The 21,097-nt window shown below is 44.8% G+C and overlaps 1 protein-coding gene across 1 annotated transcript in view; it reads left to right on the plus strand.

The window, feature by feature from the left end:
• Positions 1–21,097, plus strand: part of MYO5B (myosin VB) — a 316,910-nt gene that overhangs the window by 171,295 nt on the left and 124,518 nt on the right. Inside the window, exons 5-7 of the mRNA XM_023510163.1 lie at positions 12,483–12,639; positions 17,486–17,629; positions 19,156–19,237. Coding sequence (XP_023365931.1) covers positions 12,483–12,639; positions 17,486–17,629; positions 19,156–19,237 — 383 coding nt within the window. The remainder of the gene's footprint in view (positions 1–12,482; positions 12,640–17,485; positions 17,630–19,155; positions 19,238–21,097) is intronic.

The following is a 21,097-nucleotide window of genomic DNA, read 5'->3' on the forward strand; positions in this document are numbered from 1 at the left end:
AAACTTTCAACTATTAGTTCATGTGTGTGTGAATAACAAAAATCCAGTTAATAGGGAAACTCTGCTTTGATTTCTAGGTAATTTATCATAAACTGTTAGCTGGAGCTTTTACTAGGCATAGAATATGAATGTCGAAACACAATAAGAAAATGCCATGAAGACTATGTTAACCAATTTGGTGAAAATATTTCAAATTGTATATAAAACCAGCACATTGTAGCCCATGATTGCATTAATGTACACAGCTATGATTTAATAAAAAAAAAATAGAATTACATCTAAAAGTTCCTGTTGTCTGCAGCCAAGAAGAGCAGTTAATGTTTACAAATTAAAGATACTTGAGTCTAATCTTTAAGTTCAGTATTATATTGTGTTCTGCTAATGTTGACCACAAACAAGTGACAAGGTATTCTAACTGCGGCAAGTACCTGAACACACAGGTGTAGTGACCCATTTGATAAAGCTGTTGAGTCTCCAGCAGTGGATCTTACCCCTGGCAGAATTTACTTTCTAACAAACATTGGAATGGCAACAAACACCTGGGCCCCACCCCCAGAGATTGTGATCCAGTTGGTCTTGTGTAGGATCTAGCAGGAGTAGTTTCATAAATTCTACTGGTGTCTCTAATAAACAACCAGGGTCAAGACCTCTCTGGTGAGCAGATGGTGGTTCTTGCAGTCATGTTTTCAGAGACCATGACTTGCCTGCTGAGTGCCCTAAACTTTGTCCTCTTTGGGAACATTCCCTGTGCTTTCCCACCCTTTGCACAGTCTGCACCTCAGCCTGGCACAGTCTTTGGGAACAGCTCATGAAGGACTTGGACTGCTAGAGAGGTTGACTATATCCTTCAGGCCTTAGGGTCTCCTGCAAGGGTGATGGGCAGGGTCTGGGCATACTCAGATTAGTGTTTACTAGTACCTTTCCAGTGGCAGTCAGGGGGAACTGATGAAGCAGAGGATAAGATTGGCATGGGAAAACCAGTTCTGCTGTTGGGCTCAGGAGAAGGGAAAAACAGGGCTCTGGGGGTAGATGAGCAAAACATCAAAGGAGCACAGTCTGCCTGGCCTAGTGGAGTCAGAAAGGAGTCAAGAGCAGTTCCCACATTGCCCCATCATTGCTGTGAAGTCACTGAGCCATCTCTCGGGGAGGCCACAGGACGAGCGGATGGGTGGGGAGCTGGACTCTGTTGCAGACACAGGGGTTTGGAGTGTGACCTATAGTTGCAGACACAGGGGTTTGGAGTGTGACATATAGTTGTCCAGTGGGCAGTTGGGCATGTGTGCTTGGCTCTTAGTGGGAGACCCTGGACCTAAGTGTGGACAGCTTGTGGGTGGCAGTTATATAATCATGGGAAAGATGGGATCTCCCTAGAGTCAGCCTGGGAAAGTGAGATGGGTGCTGAAATTGACCTTAGAGGATGCTCTAAGCAGTGATTTTCACCTGATGGGCCACATAGAAGTTCTTAGGTGTGCCATGAAAATTTTTAAAGATTAGTATTTTTTAAATAAGTTTAAAGCACAATAATATATACTTTTCAGTCTTTTTCTTTCTTTCTTTTTTTTTAAATCAACATAGTTTAAGTGAGCCACAGAAGTTTAACTATAGGTTCAAGTGCACCATGAGATAAAAAAAGGTTGAAAAATACTACTCTAAATTTAAAAAGATGAATGAAGCAGTATCTATAAAAAAATAATAAAAGATCTTGTATCTTCCTTGTAGCATGCCAAGAGACAGTTTGTTATAAATAGGACAGGTCTTAGACTGAGTTACTCAGATGCTCCTGGCTTCAAAGACTAGCCAGAATCCTGGCTGAGGGAAGGTCACCTTACAGGAATTTACTCAAATGCGTTCCTTCACTGCATAATAGCTCCCAGGACCAAATGAAATAGTGAGTTTGAAAAGTGTTCATTTGACTTGACAGGCTATATGTTTTGTATGTGTATGTCGTAGTTGACCCCGGCCAGCGACAACATTAGAACAAGTCTGTCAAGTATAAAATAACAGAAAGTATTTGTATCTCTTGCTCATTCTGACCTAAACCCCCAAGTTTGAGTACCAGCATGTATTTGGACGTTAATAAATAACTGCAGATGATGTGGAATGTATCACACAGCTCCACTGCAACCTGGATCTGAGGTACAGAGTATTGGAGCAGCAGGAGAACTAGGGATCATTTTCTAGCCCCTTGTTTTAAGAGCAGGGAAACTGGCACGTTTCCACTCACGCTGAAGAGCTCCGTAGCCAGGACTTGGTCTCACTCTGCCCCATGCTTATCTACCAATGAGCTGTGAGCTAGATGGTGTTCCCTGAGTTCTTTCTGTGAAGCTTTCACATCTGAGATGGAGACAGCCCTCTTGGGAACAGCAAGTAAGTGGGAGGACACAGGTTCATTTTGCTATTACCTATATCATGTTACACCCAGGAGGTTTGTAGATAGAGCTTAGCGTCCTACGGGCTACTGTGAAACTGAAGTGGGAAAATGATATTAGGGTACTAAATGCATTAAGTACTTAGCTGTTACAGTATCAGAAGGTTCATTTTCATCTTGGACTCTGCCTGCTAAACATCAGTTAAGCAGTTTACAGTGAATATTTATGAGAGCCTTCCTGAATAGCTTGAGTTCTGGACTGTGCCTGAACATATCCCTGCCCAGGGAGGGGAGGACGTGGCAGTGCAGGATGTCAGTGCCTGGTGGTAGAGGTGCTCAGGGAGGCTGAGTCTCCCTGAGCACCTGGAACCCAGGGCTGGCTTAGCCCTTGGACCTGGAGGGCCCCTCACACAGCCTTCCTGTCAGGTGCCCAGGACCCATCTTGTTCTGGCTGTGGGGCCTGGCTTTTGATAGGAAGGATTCAAAGAAGCTACTACTTGGAGCTTTCGGGCCCTTTTCATAGCAGAAATATTCTTTATGGTGCTTCCAATCTTGGGAGGAAGCCCTTTTATGTGGGAGTATTCGTAACTACGTAGTTCTGTTTCAAGCCCAAATCTGTGTCACTGTAATTTTCTGAATCCCCTCTTGGTGGACTTTTCCTTTCAACCTAACCCACCTCTCTTCCCGCGCTTGCTCTTCTCTCCCATGGAGCCTTATTTCATTTCTCTGAATTTCATTCTTTTCTCCACCTGACCTCCCCTAACAGTCTAACTCCCTTACTGGAAGAGGTTTCTATGTCATTTTGCATTAGTACAGTTTTGTATTTGTGTTTGTATCTTCAAGCTTTTTGTTTTATTTTGCTTGTTTGAATTTATTAAAATAGTATGATACCATGCATAGTATTATCATTTTTCAGTCAGCATTATTTCCATGATTCACTGTTGCTGTATTTTCCTAGCCTTATCTCCCAAGTATCAATGTTGTTCATAGTATTGACACAAGTATCTTTTTTTTTAATTGAATGGTTAACTATGTACTTTAATGCACTTCTGGGGTACAGTGTGGGGTTTTCACTTACAATCCGAAACACTTCCATCAAACTGGTTAACATAGACTTCATGTCATTTTCTTAGTTATTATTTTAAAACATTCACATTCTACTCTTAGAAAGATTCACTTGTACCCTTGTAAGATAAACCTCAGAAGTGATCCCTCTAATCCCCCTCCTCCACCCATTCTCTCCTCTCTCCTCTCCCTCCCTCTTCCCCCTCCCCCTCCGCGTATTCTTAGGCTGTTATTAGGTTATAGCTTTCATATAAAAGGTATAAATTAGTTTCATAATAGGGGTGTGTACATTGGATACTCTTTCTTCCATTTGAACAGAAATTCTTAATTAAAATTTTTTGTATTCCATTCTCTAGAGTAGTCCTCTTTTTTTTTTTTTAATGGTAGACGATTTGTGTTTCAGGGGTGTTGACAATATAATTAGACTGTAGGTAGACGTAGACAGACAAGAAACAGTAGATTGATTATCCCATTAGTGAACAGAATATGTTCTGCTGACACTCAAATTTTCAGATTTGTCACTACAGGAGGAAATGGTAGAGAGACTTTATGATGACCAAAGATAGAACATCTTCCCACTGTGCCTTGACAAGCCAGGCTCCCCTCCCCACCTCTTCTTCCTCCCTCGGGGAGTTTACAGTTCAGGGAAGTAGAGTTAGACCTGTCTGAGTCTCAGCACCCCCCACCCAAACCCCCACCATGGGTGAGTAGGACAGTGACCATGGAGTTTGGTTTTGTGGGTACTAGATCACACAACTCTAGGGACCCCAGACACTGGGCTCAGTGTGTACCACTGCAGGTGACAGCCCTTACCAAGGGCTATCCTCATAGTATGTCCAAACCCTGGCCTCTAAGGTTTGCCATCATGGGATGTAGGTTCCAGTAGGAAGAACAAAGTCAGAGGAATGCTAAGCAGACTAGTGAAATACTAGTAAATTGTATCATGAGAGCTGTGAAGGAAGGATGGTCACAGAGGGCTTCTGAAGAAGTAGTATTTGAGCTTAGGGGTGATGTTAAGCCACCCAGTGCTAAGAACCCCTAATTCATATCTTATTGAAGCTAAAATTGTTATGGGGAATTTCTTTATGATTGGCTTATTATAAAGGGGTGTGGTGATAATACAGAATTTGCCTGCTAGGAAATCGTGCAAAGACTTGAGAGCCTGTGACTGGCTGTGGGCTCAGTTTCTCACTGGCTGGGGGGGTTCTGGGCTCATCACTTGGCCTTTTACTGGGTCTTTCCAAACTACAGTTTTCTCTCCTCTAATGTGGGAGGATGGGCCCCAGTGATCTTCTGCATTACAATTAACGGATACATGGCTGAGAGTTTTACAAACCATTTGGGCATGATATAAACAGGTGGTTAATTACATTAAAAAGAAGTTATACGTGAACTGCCATAAGGCAGAATATGATTGAGTACCACGCATTAAGAGCTGTGAGATCAAAGAAAGGAGAGTGTCACTTTGAGCGGGAGTTGCTCAGGCCACTGCAAAGCAGATAATAAAGAAGTTTGAACAGAGTCAATAGACAGAAGAGAGCCATGCCACAAAGATGGCAGGTGCTCGCCCAGGGCCTTGAACACGGTGAGTGGACAGATAAGGGCCATTTTCAGCAAGTCATGTGAAGATGTGTGAAAGCAGGAAAAGACAGGTTAGAAAGCTGCTGTGATGTCTTAGACATTAGGGACTAAGAAGGCAGCAGACTACATCCTGGGGGTCCAGTCCCTGGGACGTGCTGATGCAGGGCTGAGGGAGGGGGGGGAACCACAGTGGCTTCTAGGAGGTCCAGTCCATAGAACGTGCTAATGTGGGGCTGAGGGAGGGGGGACCCACAGTGGCTTCTAGGAGGTCTGGTCCCTGGACGTCCTGATGTGGGGCTGAGGGAGAGGAGGGGAACCCACAGTGGCTTCTAGGAGGTCCAGTCCATAGAACGTGCTAATGTGGGGCTGAGGGAGAGGGGGGAAACCCACAGAGAGGGGGAAAACCAACAGTGGCTTCTAGGCAGTCCAGTCCCTGGGCCATGTTGAAGCAGAGCTTGAGAAGCAGAGCTTGAGAAGCAAGGGGGGAACCCACAGTGGCTTCTAAAAGGTCCAGTCCATAGAACATGCTGATGTGGGGCTTGAAGGAGAGGGGGGGAACCCACAGTGGCTTCCAGTCCCTGGGACATGCTGATGTGAGACTGAGGGAGTGAGGGGAACCCACAGTGGCTTCTAGGTTGTCCAGTCCCTGGGACGTACTGATGCAGGGCTGAGGGAGAGGGGGAACCCCCAGTGGTTTCTAGGTGGAGGCTGGTGTAAGTTTTGTTGAGGAGGCACTGGAGGTGGGGAGGAGGGGATAGGCCTGTGTGCCAGTGGCCCTGGGGTGTCAAGGTTAAAGCAGGTGCCTGCTCTCATTGAGCTCTCGGCTTAGCTCAATGTGTATGAATGGCCTGTGGCTGTTATAAGAGTATATGAGGGTAGAGGGGACCACAGGGGCTGCAGGAGTCTGTGGTTGGACCTTCCAGCCTCACTGGCCACAGCCCAGCTGCTGGTGTGGGTGTGAAACACCTGGGGCTTTAAGGAGCCTCCTTTCTTGGGTCTGAGGTGATCTGTGCAGTGTCTCCCTGTGGCTTATACATATTGCTAAGTGGGAGACCTCAGGTGACAAGTTACTCTCCAAAGAAGCCCAAACAAGGCAATACTTGGGCAGATTTCTCAAAGCTTTCTGAAGCATCTCCTTTGATCAGCAGGGCTCTCCTTGCATGGAATGACCTCAGGGCCGTAGACAGCCACCTGCATCACTGCTTTACCAGGTGGCACCACCCAGAAGCAGGAAGGAGAGATGGATCTTGCTCATGGGCTTAAAGCCCCACAGTGGTTTGTTGGAACTTGCAGGAGTCAGGTGAATTGACAGCAGTTATCCTCTCAGGTATCGTAGAAGGGGGTCTGATGGGAACTGGACGGTCAGGGGTATATCAGTTGTCAGGTGTTTGGCTTGGAAGCTGCAGAATGACTGAGTTCTTCAAGTTAGGATCCTGTACTCTTGTCTGAGTACCTTTTCCTGTTTGGAGTAGTGTGTGACTTCTAAAGACACAGCCTGAACATGAATCTTGGCTGAATACTAAATGTTTGGGCCATGGTTTACTTTCTCTTAGGGGAATTTCACTGGGCTCAGAAGAGAAAGATTTATTGAAAAGCAGATTAATCAGAGAAATGCAAATCAAAACCACCCTGGGATATCACCTAACTCCAACAAGAATAGCCCATATCACAAAGTCCCAAAGCTACAGATGCTGACACGGATGCGGAGAGAAGGGAATACTTTTACGCTGCTGGTGGGACTGCAAACTAATACAGACCTTTTGGAAGGAAGTATGGGGAAACCTCAACTTAGACCTCCCACTTGATCCTGCAATCCCAATACTAGGCATCTACCCAGAAGAAGAAGAAAAAACACACTTTAGCATAAAGACATTTGCATTAGACTGTTTATTGCAGCTCAATTTACAATTGCCAAGATGTGAAAACAACCTAAATGCCCACCAACCCAGGAATGGCTTAACAAGCTGTGGTATATGTATACCCTGGAATACTATTCAGCCACAAAAAAAGACCGAACATCTTTTGTATTAACCTGGATGGAGTGGAAACATGTTCTTCTTAGTAAAGTATCATAAGAATGGAGAAGCAAGTATCCAATGTACTCAATACTAGTACGAAGCCAGTAGATGATCTAATACACACCCACATAAAAGAAAAACTCAATTCAAGGAGGAATGGTGGTGGTGGTGGTGGGAGAATGAGGGAGTGGAGGGAGGGAGATGGGTGTGTTCCCACCTAATGGGCACAATGTTAGGGTGTATGGCCCACCTTTTGGGGGTCGAGCACAATTATAAGAGGGACTTTACCTAACAAATGCAAACATTGTAACCAATTCTTTGTACCCTCAGATTAACCATGAAATAATAAAAAAATTAAAAGGTTTATAGTGGGGAAGAAATGAAAATTAAAAGTAAATGTTTGGGGGCAAGATACAATTATAGGAGGGACTTTATCTAACAAATGCAATGAGCATAACCTAATTCCAGAATCTCAAACAATTAAAAAAAAACCTCAAGAAAAATAATTTAAAAAAAAAAGTTGCCAGCAAAGGGACTGGGCTGAGTGGATGGAGTCATACATAGGTTATATTTTTGAACGACATCAAGTAGAATTCTTTGCTTGTAAATGTTTCTTCCACAATTAGTTCTAAATACCCAAATTTTGAAAATTGAAAATAAGTCTTTCCCCAACTATGCTTCCTGTTAGGATTTTTGTCAGGGAATCAAGTGTCAGAGACAAACGATCACTTGGGGAAGTCCAAGGCACAGCACTTTACTTTAGAGCTGCAAAGGTGGACGGCCAGAGAGAAGACGCACCTGCCGAACTTGCTCCTCTGCTGAAGCTCTGGGGGCTGAGCACTCGCTCCTTCTTCATGCATGGCTGTCTTCTCTCTGTTGACAATGTTGAAGCCTCTTTCTTTCTTCTCTCCTGCTTTGCAGTGGCCCAACTCCAGCTCAATTTAATAATCCCCTTTGTTTGATCATTTAACTCTTAATGCTTGGTACCTTGATATGAGATGAAATGTGACAATGTCTTAAAATGGTACAAAGTAAGTAAAGTGAGACTTGGATGGAGAAATAATGCTTCTGGGATGTCCAGGCAAGGAGTCAGGACTGTCCTGGTATGGACAAGGGTAGGACTTCAGTAGAAAGGTATATATGGAAGGTGACTTTATGTAGAGAGGATATGAGAAATTGTCTTCAAAGCAGTCCTGTTTGGCTAAACTAAAATACCATCATCTTATAAGAAGTGTGGAGATTCTCATGTAACAGCAAGTATGTGAGTTGGGGGGTGTCCTCTGCAGTGTGGGTAAGTGGCTTACAGAGTTGGGGGGATATCCTTTGCAATGTGGATAAGGGGCTTACAGGAATCTGTTGATGCAAAACCAGGACTTGGGGCAGGCCCTGAAACTGAAAACTCAGGTTCCTTTTCACATAACCATAGTTGGCCCTGTGCTTGTTAAAGGGTTGTACTTTAGGGGTGTGCATTATAGAGCGCCTCACGTGCTCAACTTAAGGAGTTTGGACTTGATAAGTGATGAGTAGCTATTTAACTTGTTTGAGTGGGAAAAACTTGATTAGAGATGTGCTTTAAAAACTTAACCTGGCAGGCTGGGCGCAGTGGCTTATGCCTATAAGCCTAGCAGTCTGGGAGGCTGTGCTGGATGGATTGCTTGAGCTCAGAAATTCAAGACCAGCCTGTCAACTAAAAAAAAAAAAAAAAAAAAAAAAGGCTCCTACCAGGCATTGTGATAGGAGCCTTTAGTACAAGCTATTCAGAAAGCTGAGGCAGGAGGATCATTTGAGCCTAGGAGTTTGAGATTCCTGTGAGCGATGATGACATGGCACTCTATCCAGGGCAACAGAGTGAGACTCTATCTCCAAAAAAAAAAAAAACCTGTCAGGAGGGTTAGGATGAATTAGAGACTGAGGTGCCTAAATCAAGGTGACCACCTAGAAGAGCATGGGCTTTGGGGATCAAAGCCCTAAGAGGCTGAACTGAGATTAATCTGAGGGTCAAATGAGGGAGCTATGTATGTCAGAAGTCACATGGCTGATCAGTGGTATAGGTGAGGTTCACGTGTGAGTCTTTACAGTCCTTATTCTGAATTCCAATTCTCTACTGAGCCTGCACATGTGGAACAAAGTGAGAGTGGTGGTGCCCCTTACAGCTGCTAGATAGCAGTGTGCCCAGACCTAGTGCACACGTGGCCTGGCGCAGGCTGGGGAGGGGGGAGTGGGCAGGCTCATGTGAAAAGTCTAGTGGAGCTAAGTAAAATTGTCAATTTTTCCAAATATTTCACATCAGTCTAAATTAGGGGAGTTGTTGAAGGTACTTTCTAGTCTAAGAGGAGACTCTGTCTGACTTTAGTGTACATGTCAGCATTGGATCTAATATCCATCAGATTAGAGTTAGTGCTAATGGTCATTTCCCAGATTTTTTCCTTCAAGGAACCTCAAATGTAAAGATGAGCTTTTTAAAACTTGAGGTTATTTATGATTCCCCATTTATGATAACTTCTTGGCCATATATGTATATTTTTATTAGGACCCCTAAATTCGCTTTCACATCCTGCTGGGTGTTTTGTTTCAGAGCCTTGATTCCTTCTCCTTTTGAATTCTTGACATTTGTCACATAACCTACCTAGCTCCTCTTCTTGATGTGTGACCCCCTTCCCCTTCTGCTTGTTCCTCAGAATTTTCTGCCTCTTGTATGAGTCATTTCCCAACCATGTGCAGGGTGATTGTGTCTTGACAATGTAAGTGGAAAGTGACAAGTGTTGCTGGTTTGTGCCTTGTTTGTCTTGCCAGGTGTGCCCTCAGGGCAGTTCCCTGTGTATGCTGTGTTGCCATGGGAGCCTGGCAGTGCTCCCCCCACCCCCAGCTTATTGTGCTCTTATGTGCCTGGGTGACTGTGCTTTGGAGCAGTTCTCTAAGTACTTGAAAATTAAGACCTTGAAAGTAGAGGTGAAACCCATTATCCTGTAGGTCCAATGGATATAGTATAACATTAAATAGAAGATGAATGAGAATTGGAAACATAAGCACCCATAGTCTTCCACAGAGGCCACCTTTCAATGTAAAGATTTCAGAGGAGCCAGGAAAGAAGAAACAGGTGCTTTGACAACAGTAATATTCTAGAACTGTGAGTGCTCTCAGAAAGCCTCTGTAATTCCATCCCCCAATTTATATAGGATTCTATATAAATCTTGAAGTAATTCATTGTATTGTTTATTTAAAAGAGGTGTTCTTTCAGCTTCATCTTAACAGTGTCTACTACCACCTGTGTCCACTCAGTCTTCTCGCCATAGCTGACTAAAGCTAAGGTCACATAGCTCCTTGCTGACCTTGAGGAGCAGCTGGTGGTGAAGATTTCTTCATCCCAGCTACTACATGACTCTCTCCCCAGTCCTCCCACCAGTCCTCCCACCCATATCCAGCCTGGTTCTTTTCTCTCTTGGTCTACCTCTAATGGTAGAGATGGATGATAGAGATTCCTTCTATCATCACACTGCTTTTCCATATTCTTGGCTATAGGCCCATCTCAGAAGGGAGTCCATCATTCATTCACCCATGCTGGTGAGTGACAGCCTACCTGTGTTGATAATCAGGAAGGTGGGCGAGCTGTCCATGGTGGCTTCTCTGTTCTCCAGCCCACTCTGCCTAGGAAGACACTGGGGCTGATGTAAAAGACCTGAGTTATAAGACTGCCTTCATTTGGAAAAGGGGGTTAGAACAGTTGAGCCCTAAGTTACTTCTATCCCAACAATATATAACAGATCTGACAGTTAAGTTCATGAACTCACCCTAAGAAAAGTGCTACTTGCCTCATTGCTGAATATCTCTACAGTCATCTTCGAAGTACTTCAGTTGGGAAGCTTTACACCAGGGCCAATGCCTATTTTGGAACTCTTTTTCTGGAATGGCTGTCAAATCTGTTGTCATATTACCCTTAACATCCTAAAAGTCATCAAAATGCTTTTCTTTCAATATTTCCTTTATCTTTGGGTAAAGAAAAGTCACTGGGAAGCCAGATCAGATGAGTAGGGAGGGTGTTCCAGTACAGTTACTGGTTTACTGGCTACTCATAGACATGTTGTGTGAGCTGGTACATTGTCATGAGGCAAGAGCCATGAGTTGTTGGCCAAGATTTTCAGTTAAGATTTTCCTAACCCTTTTTCTATTAATGTTTACTTGGTCTGCTGTGCTTCTTAAAGTCAGCCAATGATTTTGTCCCACAAGTTGAATTTTTGCGGCATCTTCATCAGTTCTGCAAGCTACTGGCCATCCTGATTTCTCTACATCCGTGATGCTTTCTCCCCCCTCAGAAAAACATTTAATCCATTTGTACACTGCTATTTTCTTCATGGCGCTATCCTCATAAACTTGGACTAATATGTCCCTGATTTCACTTCCACTCTTGCCAAGTTTAATAAAAAATTTATAAATGTTTATTGGTTGCTGTAACTCAAGCTTTGACATTCTCATGACAGAACACAGAAATAGGCAACAGCAATAATGAATGCCACTCAGCAAGACACTGCCATGTCAACATGAACACAACCATGAGACACTGGTACACCAAGGTTATGAAACCTTACCAACTTGTTTGTACAGTACTGCCAATGTAAGTGCACAGTGGCAAGTTCATAAATGTAATTTAGACCTTGTGTTGAATCTATCCTTTGTGCCAGGCCCTGTTACAGGCACTGGGGATTAAAAATTGAGTACCTGCCCTCTTGGCAGTAGGTCTGTGAACTGGATGGAGTGGATGATTGAGCACAGCTATGGCCCAAGCACTTGTCCTCATTCCTTACTTTGAAACTCCATCTCCCTTGGAGACCTAGTGAGCTTCCCCTTCCATTTTAAAGGGATGAACATAGGTGTGGTCTTTAACTAATACAGAGTATCCTCTTTCTGCCTTCCATTCAATCTGATTCAGATACCTCTTATTGAGAGTCATAGCTGTTTTATCCATTTTCTAAGAAACTTGAGGCAAGGTCAGCCTGCTGGGGTGAATAACATCCCTTTCATGATACATCTTATGAAAAACGTTCAAAACCATATCTTTTGGCAAGCTAGGTTCAAATGTAAGAGAAGAAAATCTTGTTCTTGAATAAAGAACATATAAAATGGTACAAGATGGGCATCCTTGAGAAATAGAGGTGGGAATTATGCAACTGAAAGTTCATGTGTGGTGATTATTGGAAGGTGTGTGAGGGAGTGGACCAGGGGCAGTGCACCCAGAGAGAACTCCAGAGAGTGACCAGCTGCCTGCATCTCTCTGGGCCATAACACAAGGGGATGGCTGTTTTGTTAAGTCCTTCTCAGAGCTGCTTTCTTCCTCCCCTCTCTCAGATCTCATGCCAGTGTGTGAGGCAGGGCTCAGGCCCTCGTCAGATAGAGTCCCTGGATGGCAGCAGTGGCTTCCCATAGCCAATGACTAACTAGAGTACTTTCCCTTCCAGAGATGAAAAGAACCAGTCCATCATAGTCAGCGGGGAGTCTGGAGCTGGGAAGACGGTGTCGGCCAAGTATGCCATGCGCTATTTTGCCACTGTTGGTGGCTCAGCCAGTGAAACCAACATCGAAGAGAAAGTCCTGGCATCCAGTCCCATCATGGAGGTAAAGCCTTCCAGATGCTTTGGCCTTCCTGGCTGGAATTCCTTCCACTGACAACAAGCCTGCTGGGTGGTAAGCCTGGCATGACTGATCTTGGAAGCAGCTCATGTGGGCAGTGTCACACCTTTCCCTGAGAGCCTACTGTCCACTGTGGAGCAAACAAATTGCCAAGGTGCCTCTAAAACCATAGATCTTGACCTGCCTATGTCCTTTGGGTCCCGAGTACTGGGTAGAATATCCTCACAGTCTCATATCCCTTGAAGCTGCCAAATGCCGTGACAGTCTTTCCCATGCCCTGCCCCTACTGTGTCCCCTTCCTTACTGACAGTGTGTGTTGGAAGATCAGTGTCCCCCTAGACCATTAGGTGCTTTGAAGGGCCTGCTGAATCCAGAGAGCAATTTTCTGAGGGCTGAGAGGAAGCTTCATAGAATATTCTTTCCTCCAAAATTTGGACATTTTACCTTTTTAGGAAGAAAGTATAGCCAAATGGTATGTGATGACATGAAGATTCTCAGAAAACTGTTCTCTGTGATGGCAGGAAATTACTGGGGTCCAATCTCTATTATCACCCCTAGGCTAGGGCTTCAGTGGGCTCAGAGCAGTTAATACAAATGTCAGTCCAGAGAGCCCTAAAAATTAGATCTTGCTATGACTAATCATGTTTATGATCAGAATGCCATTTCTTTTTCTCATTCCCCTGTAAAGATTTAATTCTAATAGAGTAGAACCAAATAGCCGTACTGTCCCTGCTTTGATCTCTCAGGAGCCAGAGCTCTTCATTATTGTCGGGGTTCCAATGTGGTGGGAGCAGGCCCTCCTGCCAGCCCAGGGCACCCCTTTGCTTTACTGAGACAGTGAGCTGCCAAGATGGCATCAGGTTTCCCCGCAGAGCCTGGTGCCTGTCAGTTAAGACACAGTCCCCATGGGGGTTGGTCTTTCAGATGATTTTGAAGCTGGGGAACCAAGAACCTGTCCGGACCTTGCCCAGCCCCTCTTTCCCTCTTCCTTTATCAAGTACAGGAGTAAACTGAGTCTCTGTTCATAAGAGTTTGTTGATTATCCAGGCAAAAGCTCGTGCCTTCAGTGTTGCATTTTTCTGGAGAACTTTTAGAAGAATTCAATAAAAGCAAGTTTCCGTATTCTTATATGAACTGGGAAATGGATGACATTTTTAACCAAACAGGTAAAAACAAAAAGAAAAGCACTTAGTCTGTTACATCGCTTCTCAAACCTGAGGATACATAAGAGTTGCCCGTGAGCGCGTTAAAGCACAGGTTGCTGTACCTCACCCCGAGTTTCTGATTCAGGCGGCTTGAGATGGGGCCCAGTCATTTGCATTTCTCCCAGTTCCCAGGTGCTGTTTCTGGTCTGGCTGCCACAGCGGGGGAACCATTGACCTGTTAAAAAGATATGAAAGGCTCATAGGAAAATAGGCAAGAATGAAAGGAAATATCCACATAATACTACAGCCTGTTGATAATCATTCTGCATTTTGGTTGAGTCATCCAGCCTTTTCACTAAATATTACAGAACAAGCCTTGTCCCTGTACCATCAAACTTCTTATGAATGTGTCTTATTGGCTGCAAAATCATTACTGAATGGCTTTCTCTTAATTTAACTCCCTATTGTCTGACATTTAGTTGGTAGCCTGGTTATTCATAGCAACGTTCTAAGCTCTAAGCCTTAGGGCATGGGTCTGGCCCAATTCAGAAGGCATATGTGGACCATGGCATGACCTCCCAAAGACCATGTACCCATAAGACCATGCTCATAGTGAAGCAGCTAAGACAGCACTTTACAGTTAGCATCATGTTTTACCTCAAATGGGAGTGAAACCAGGCCCTCCTGTGTCCCTGACTTGCAAAATTCAGTTTGTCTTTCAGGTGGTAAGATTTCAGAGATGAGATGCTACTGCTTCTAAAAAAAAAAAAAAAAGAGTAGTTATTTATTTTTTTTTAGAGATAGAGTCTCACTTTATTACCCTCGGTAGAGTGCTGTGACGTCACAGCTCACAGTCAACCTCCAACTCCTGGGCTTAGGTGATTCTCCTGCCTCAGCCTCCTGAGTAGCTGGGACTACAGGTGCCCGCCATCACACCCGGCTATTTTTTTTGTTGCAGTTTGGCCAGGGTGGGGTTTGAACCCACCACCCTCGGTATATGGGGCCAGCGCCCTACTCACTGAACCACAGGCGCCGCCCAAAGGAGTGGTTATGATAGGCAGAACAGAAGAAACCTCTTTGGAGGCTGAACAAAGTATTGATAATTATTAGTCATGTTGGGAATTGAGTGAAGGCAGACCACCACATTACAAAATGTATATGAGACGTGGGGGAAATTTTTTTTAATTTTTTATTGCATTAAAATATGTGTAACATAAAACCTGCCATTTTAGCCACTTTCAGAGTACCAGTGTAGAATCCAGCAGCATCAAACATGTTCACTACCTTTGTACAGCCATTACCAGTATCTATTTCCAGAACTTTTTCATCATCCCTAAAAGAAATTCTATACTCTTTAAATAGTAACTCTCCGTTCTCCTTCCCCCTAGCTGTTGGCAGACTCTCTTCTACTTTCTGTAGATTTGCCTGTTTAGGTACCTCATGAAAGTGGAATCTCTATGCTACTTGTCCTTTCATGTCAGTTTTTTTCATTTAGCATAGTTTTCAGGGCTCACCCATGTTTTAGCATATACATGCTTTCTTCCTTTTCACAGCAGGGCAGTATTTCTTTCCATGGTTATACCACATTTTATTTATCCACTCCTCCACCTCCCTGGGTGTGGGGATGATGTTGTGAACATGGATCTGCAAGTACCTATTTGAGTCCCCGCTTTGGGAATGCCATTTAAATTGCACTGGTCCAGAGTTACCTGGTGACTGTGACATCCATCATGGCCCGTATGGGTGCAGGGAAGCTGGGGGCTTCAGCATGGGAGAGATGTAAGGGCAACGTGCACATCCAGAAGTACAAGATGTGCTTCAGTTTCTAAAGTCTGAAGGAGCACCTCATGCAGTAACCGGCCTTATCATCCGTGATCATATAGATTAAGGCTGCCGTAGTTTGAGCTTAAAACATTAATTTTCTGCCTTATGCAAACTGCCATCGTAGGGACTGTCCCTTGAGCTGTCATCATGTCATGTCTGAGAAAAAAAATCCTTTTTCTCCACTGGTAAAATTCAATGAATTTTAAGATCCACTTTAATACTCACTTCTTAAAGCCTTTCCCAATCTTCTGGGCATGGCTCCCTGCCTCTTTCCTGTGTTTTCATACTGCTTGATATACGTAACTCTTAATTGTACAAAACAATTATATTGAAATTATATTACCCCTTTTTTACTGTCTCTGTATGCATAAACAGCAGACTGTTAGGCCCTATGTAAATGGTATCCTATCAACCATTTTGCAGCTTTTCACTCAACACTTTTTTTCAACTATGCTCTAGTTTATATCAACAGCTTTATAGTTTTCCATTGTAGGACTATTCCACACTTTTCTTCCCCAACTGGTGAACATTTAGGTTGAATTTTTTTTCACTGTTAAATGTAGTCTGTATTTAACAGATCTTAAATGCCCCATTGTACACTTATTTGAGAATTTCTTTAGTTAATAACTAAGTAATATCTGAATTGCTGAATTGTCAGTTGCATGCATGTTTAATTTTACTAGATATGCTTGTTGTTTTTTTTTATTATTATTCAGAATGATTTTTCCGGTGTTTATAGATCCATACTTTCACTTTGCAAAGCAGCCTACTGACAAAGGCCAACCCTTGCCCTTTGGCGATGATTTTCTTTATCAAGACTTCAGGAGACATTTTCCATGAGTATTACTTACAGGTCAACTCTTTGACCTTCTAAGCAATAGTGATTTGCTTTTAACTATTCTGCTACCCTTGTTGATAACAGATGGCGGGTGGGCGCTGTGTGGTTTGGGGATGTTGGGAGATGCTCCTGGTTTTCTTGCTTGGATTGGGCTGAGCAGGAGGAAGGTTGGGATTTTGGCATTTCTTTCAACTTTTTTCTTTGAGTTTCCTGGATGACTTAGAAGTTATAGTGGGTATTTTTCAAATGTTGTAACCACCTAAAAGTGTAAACATACGAAAAGGATTAAAATTCATATTCATTACCAATGCATTAGCAATGTGATGTTTTATAGACAGTGAATATTCATGCAGTAAGACTGTTTAGCCACTTACCTTTAAAATTATCTAGTGTTTTAAACTCTGCTTATGTCACTATGTAGGAAGGATGCCAAAAGGGATGAAGGCTTCCCAAGTCTTCCTAGTACTGAGGTGAGGGGAACAGCAAGTTGTGGTCTGTTCCTAAGAAGTACCAGTTGTGGGGTGGGAGTGACATTTGACTGCCTAGTAACTAAGGTCAGATCAAAGTGACTTAAGAACAGGGAGGCTTTCCCTCCCCCCAACAAAACATCTCGAGCTAGTGGGCACTGGCATTGGCTTAGTGACTCAAAGATGCTGGAGCTGAGGTCTCTGTGATTCTTTAGGCCTTTCCCTTGTGATCCCAAGATGATTGCTACAACCTGGCCATCACACATGCATCCCAGGCAGCAAAAAGGGAGGAGGTTAATGGGGTGCATCCTCCACCTGATGAGTCCCCAATGAACTCTTAGCTCTCTCTGACCATCCTTAGGACAAAGGAGGCTGGAAAATGAAGGGGCTTTGTTATATCTATTTTTTTAGCTCAGCCTATTGTCCATCCAATAGCAGAGGGGTCCTGTAAGTAAGGAAGAGAGAGAAGGGAGGCAGGTGCTGCCACACAAACATACAATCCTGAAATTAAGAAAGCCCTCAGTTTTGCACACCTTTTCTTTTTTTGATCCATACAGGCCATCGGAAATGCTAAAACCACTCGCAATGACAACAGCAGCCGCTTTGGAAAGTACATTCAGATCGGCTTTGACAAGCGGTATCACATCATTGGAGCCAACATGCGGACCTACCTGTTGGAGAAGTCCCGAGTGGTCTTTCAGGTGAGCACAGGTCTCATCGGGCCTTTGTGTCTCTCTTGTGGTGACACCCTCACTTGCTGCTCCCTGTTGTCCCCCATCCCTGTGCCCAAGGAGCATCTCATCTTTTGACCCTGGAAGTAGTTGTGCATGTTCTTTTGGTTCTCTCTTCTCTCATCAGTAAGTACTCGTTATATTCATTGTGAGACGTTAGGCCTCGAAAACCTTTCTACGATATTGTTTTTAGATTCCGTCAACAGACAAACATCTATTGAGTGCCCATAATGTGCCAGCCCTGTGCTAGACACCTGAGATGCAGTGAAGGACAAGGAAGTCCTTTTCCTTGTGGATTTTAAAGTCTTACGATCGTAGGAATGTCATAAGCGTAGAGCCTTTGGGTTTCAGCTTTTTTTTGAGTCTCCTTATTTGTACTTGATCTTAGCCAAAAGACCAAGAAGCAATAGAAACCTCATTTGGTAGGTTAAAATATATACCTGGCTACCTACTTAGCTTCGTTTTCAAATAAGTGCTCACCTGACTCATTTCTTCATTGCTCTTTGCTTACCTTTCATTTCCTCCTGGCCAGCTATCCTTTGTGACCCTTTCCTCCTCTGCTCTGCCTTTGGTGGGGGTCAGCACAGCTCCCAGCCCCGACAGCAGTCCTCCTCCAGCTCCCTTTGCCCTCTCCTCACTGCACTGAGGTGGTGTTGCGTGTCCCGGTGCGAGTCTGTAGCACTTTATCACTTTGGATGAAACTGCTTCCTTGGTCCTCAGGTTCCAGCTGCCTCGGGAGAAGACCTCACAATTGCCTCAACTGTTGGTTTTTTGGTGCTATCTCCATGCTGATGCTTGGCAAACATCTAATGAACTTTTTTAACCAGCTTTGCCCACACCTTTTTGCCCAGATTTTCTCTGTACCGTGTAGATTGGTTGACAACACCATCCTTCATTCCATTATAGCAAGGGGCACAAATAGCCTGCTGTGTTGGGTGTGGGTCATGTGTGCTCTTGTGGCTCTTCCTGGACACCTTGGAGCTTCCTTGCTCTTTGCGCAGGCCCCCGAATACCCACCCTACCCCCACTCAGCCAGCAGAAGGCCGGTTCAGCTGCACCTGCCCACCAGGAGTCCTGTCTCCTCTCGTGGTCCTTTACTCCCTGCCCAGTCTGACACTATGGGCAAGTGCAGCTTTCACTAAGCTCTGCACCTCCCAGGGAGAGCTGGCAGTCTACAGAATATCAACCAGGTGGTGCAGCAGTCTGCATAAGTATTTAACTGACCCATCTGTGGGTGAGCAATGATGTTCATGTAGAAGGAAAAAGAAAACACATACTTTTGTCTAAGTCAAGGTAAAAATACTCAGGCTGGAAGAAAGCCCCAGACTAGTGAATGGAAAATGGAGAGGTAGGAATCGAAGGTGGCAGTGGTGTTGAGGAAACATTGGAAAAGTGGTGGGCTGGGCCCCCACTGCCTAGAGCACTCGCGTTACAAGGGATGAGGGTACAGTCTGGGAAGTCACTACCCTGACCCTGCTGCACTTTCCCTCCTCCAGGCGGAGGATGAGAGGAACTACCACATCTTTTACCAGCTCTGTGCCGCTGCCAGTCTTCCGGAGTTTAAAGAGCTCGCTCTGAGTAAGTCAGCAGGTGCAGCCTCTCCTCTGGGGCAGGCTCCTCCTACAGGGGTGTCCAGCTGGGGCCTCTTCCCTAGGCCCTGCGTTGTGGGTTCTTGTCTTAGCTCCACCTCTACTGTGGCCATGTCTTTTAGGCCTCTGTGAACTTCCCTACCTGATTGGCAAAAGAGGTTTACCTGTATCCAGGCCCTCTACCACAGAAAGCATGTGAGAGGATGAGAGGCAGGGGTGGAAGTGTCATGCATAGCATGAAAGCCTGTGCATACATTTTTATTTTGAAGGGTTTATTTCCATGTTAGGTACCATAAGAAATGTATCGCAGCTCTGAGGATCTAGAGATTTAGGTAATACACATCACTTAATTGCAGCTAACACATTTTAAGTCATGTTTAAGGATTGTGAGACAGAAGGGGTGTGAGGTCAGAGCAGGGTAAAGTTCAAATGGTTCCAGAACCCATGTCTGTGAAGCCTGGGTATCACCATAGAGGATGCAAGGGTTTGTCGCACGAGGCTAAGGACTGCTGAGATGCCTGATCTCTCCCAGACAGATAGAGAGCAACCCCAGGGGAGCCAGTGGGATGGGTCACCTTGCTGTCCCCATTAGAAGGTGGGCACCAGCCTTTGTTCCCACTACTGCTGCTTGCTAAGGGCAGATAGAGTTTCATGTTCTTTGAGGCTGTTAGTGTAAAGCCAGCAAAGGAGTCAGCAGGCTTGAGTTCTGGTTCCACACAGTCTTTCTCCTTGGTGCCTCTGTGTGTGGCTTCATGGTGGAGTACTGATTCCTCAGCCCTGAGGGTTGTGAGGATGACCAGCCTGGGGCCTAGCAATGTCCCTGTGTCTGCCAGGCATCCTATCCCCAACCTGCTGTACCTGTGTTTTGGGGCCGTGTGGGAGGTTCAGTTCTAGCAGTGGTGTGAGTACCTAATAGGTTGGTAGGTCTCTGGGTAGGGGTGTAAAACTCCCCTGGGTAGGGGTGTAAAACTGGTAGGGGTGTAAAACTCTAGCTGAGTACCTAATAAGTTGGTAGGTCTCTGGGTAGGGGTGTAAAAAGCAGATGAGGCTTGTCCCTGCTCTGAGTCTTGGCCAGCCTCAAGGCCTAGCATCAGACACACCTGTGCTCCCAGTAGCTAAACTCCACAGCGTGGTTCTGACACAGGTCTGCCCTCTTAACTCTTCTTGCTTATGAGTCTGTATAGCATCGATGCCTGCATCATGCAGCTCAGCACTCGTCCTTCAAATGCTAAAATGGGTATGTTAGGCACTAGGGATGCAGCACTGAACAAAGCAGTGTGTGCCCTGGCTCCGCTCAGCGCGCTGGTCACAATACAGAGTGATAAGAGTTGTAATGAATGGAAGCTTGGCTGAGGCGGCCAAGAGGTTCCCCTGGGAAATAATATTCAAATGAGGACCCAGAGGAGGAAGTTCCAGCTGACATCCACTGTGCTGATTTTGTCCTATTCTCCCATTGTTCAGTGCTTGCCTGATTCTCTGAGAACATCGAGTGCATGTCACCTGCTAGGCAGAGCAGATGCTGAGCAGTGCTGGTTTGTGCCTGCCCTGAGCTGGTGCTGTGTGGCTCTGGAGTTGGCTATTAGCCCCAAGTACCCAGGGCAGGCAGCTCCATAATAGCTATGACAGTGGTTCTCAACCTTCCTAATGCCGCCATGTATTTTCATTGTTACAAAGGGGTCGTGACCCACAGGTTGAAAACCACTGAGCTGTGGGCTCAGCAGGGCTGTTCAGAAACAAATCCTGGGAGATGAAAATTTTTTTCTCAGGTCAGTTTTGTAGAAATCAAACAGGTATTGGCAAGATCCATCTGGCTGGATTTGGATCACTGTGGTCCAATTGCAACTTTTTT

The sequence above is a fragment of the Otolemur garnettii genome, unplaced genomic scaffold (assembly GCF_000181295.1).
Source record: "Otolemur garnettii isolate 467f Iridium unplaced genomic scaffold, OtoGar3 scaffold00012, whole genome shotgun sequence".
Lineage (NCBI taxonomy): Eukaryota > Metazoa > Chordata > Mammalia > Primates > Galagidae > Otolemur > Otolemur garnettii.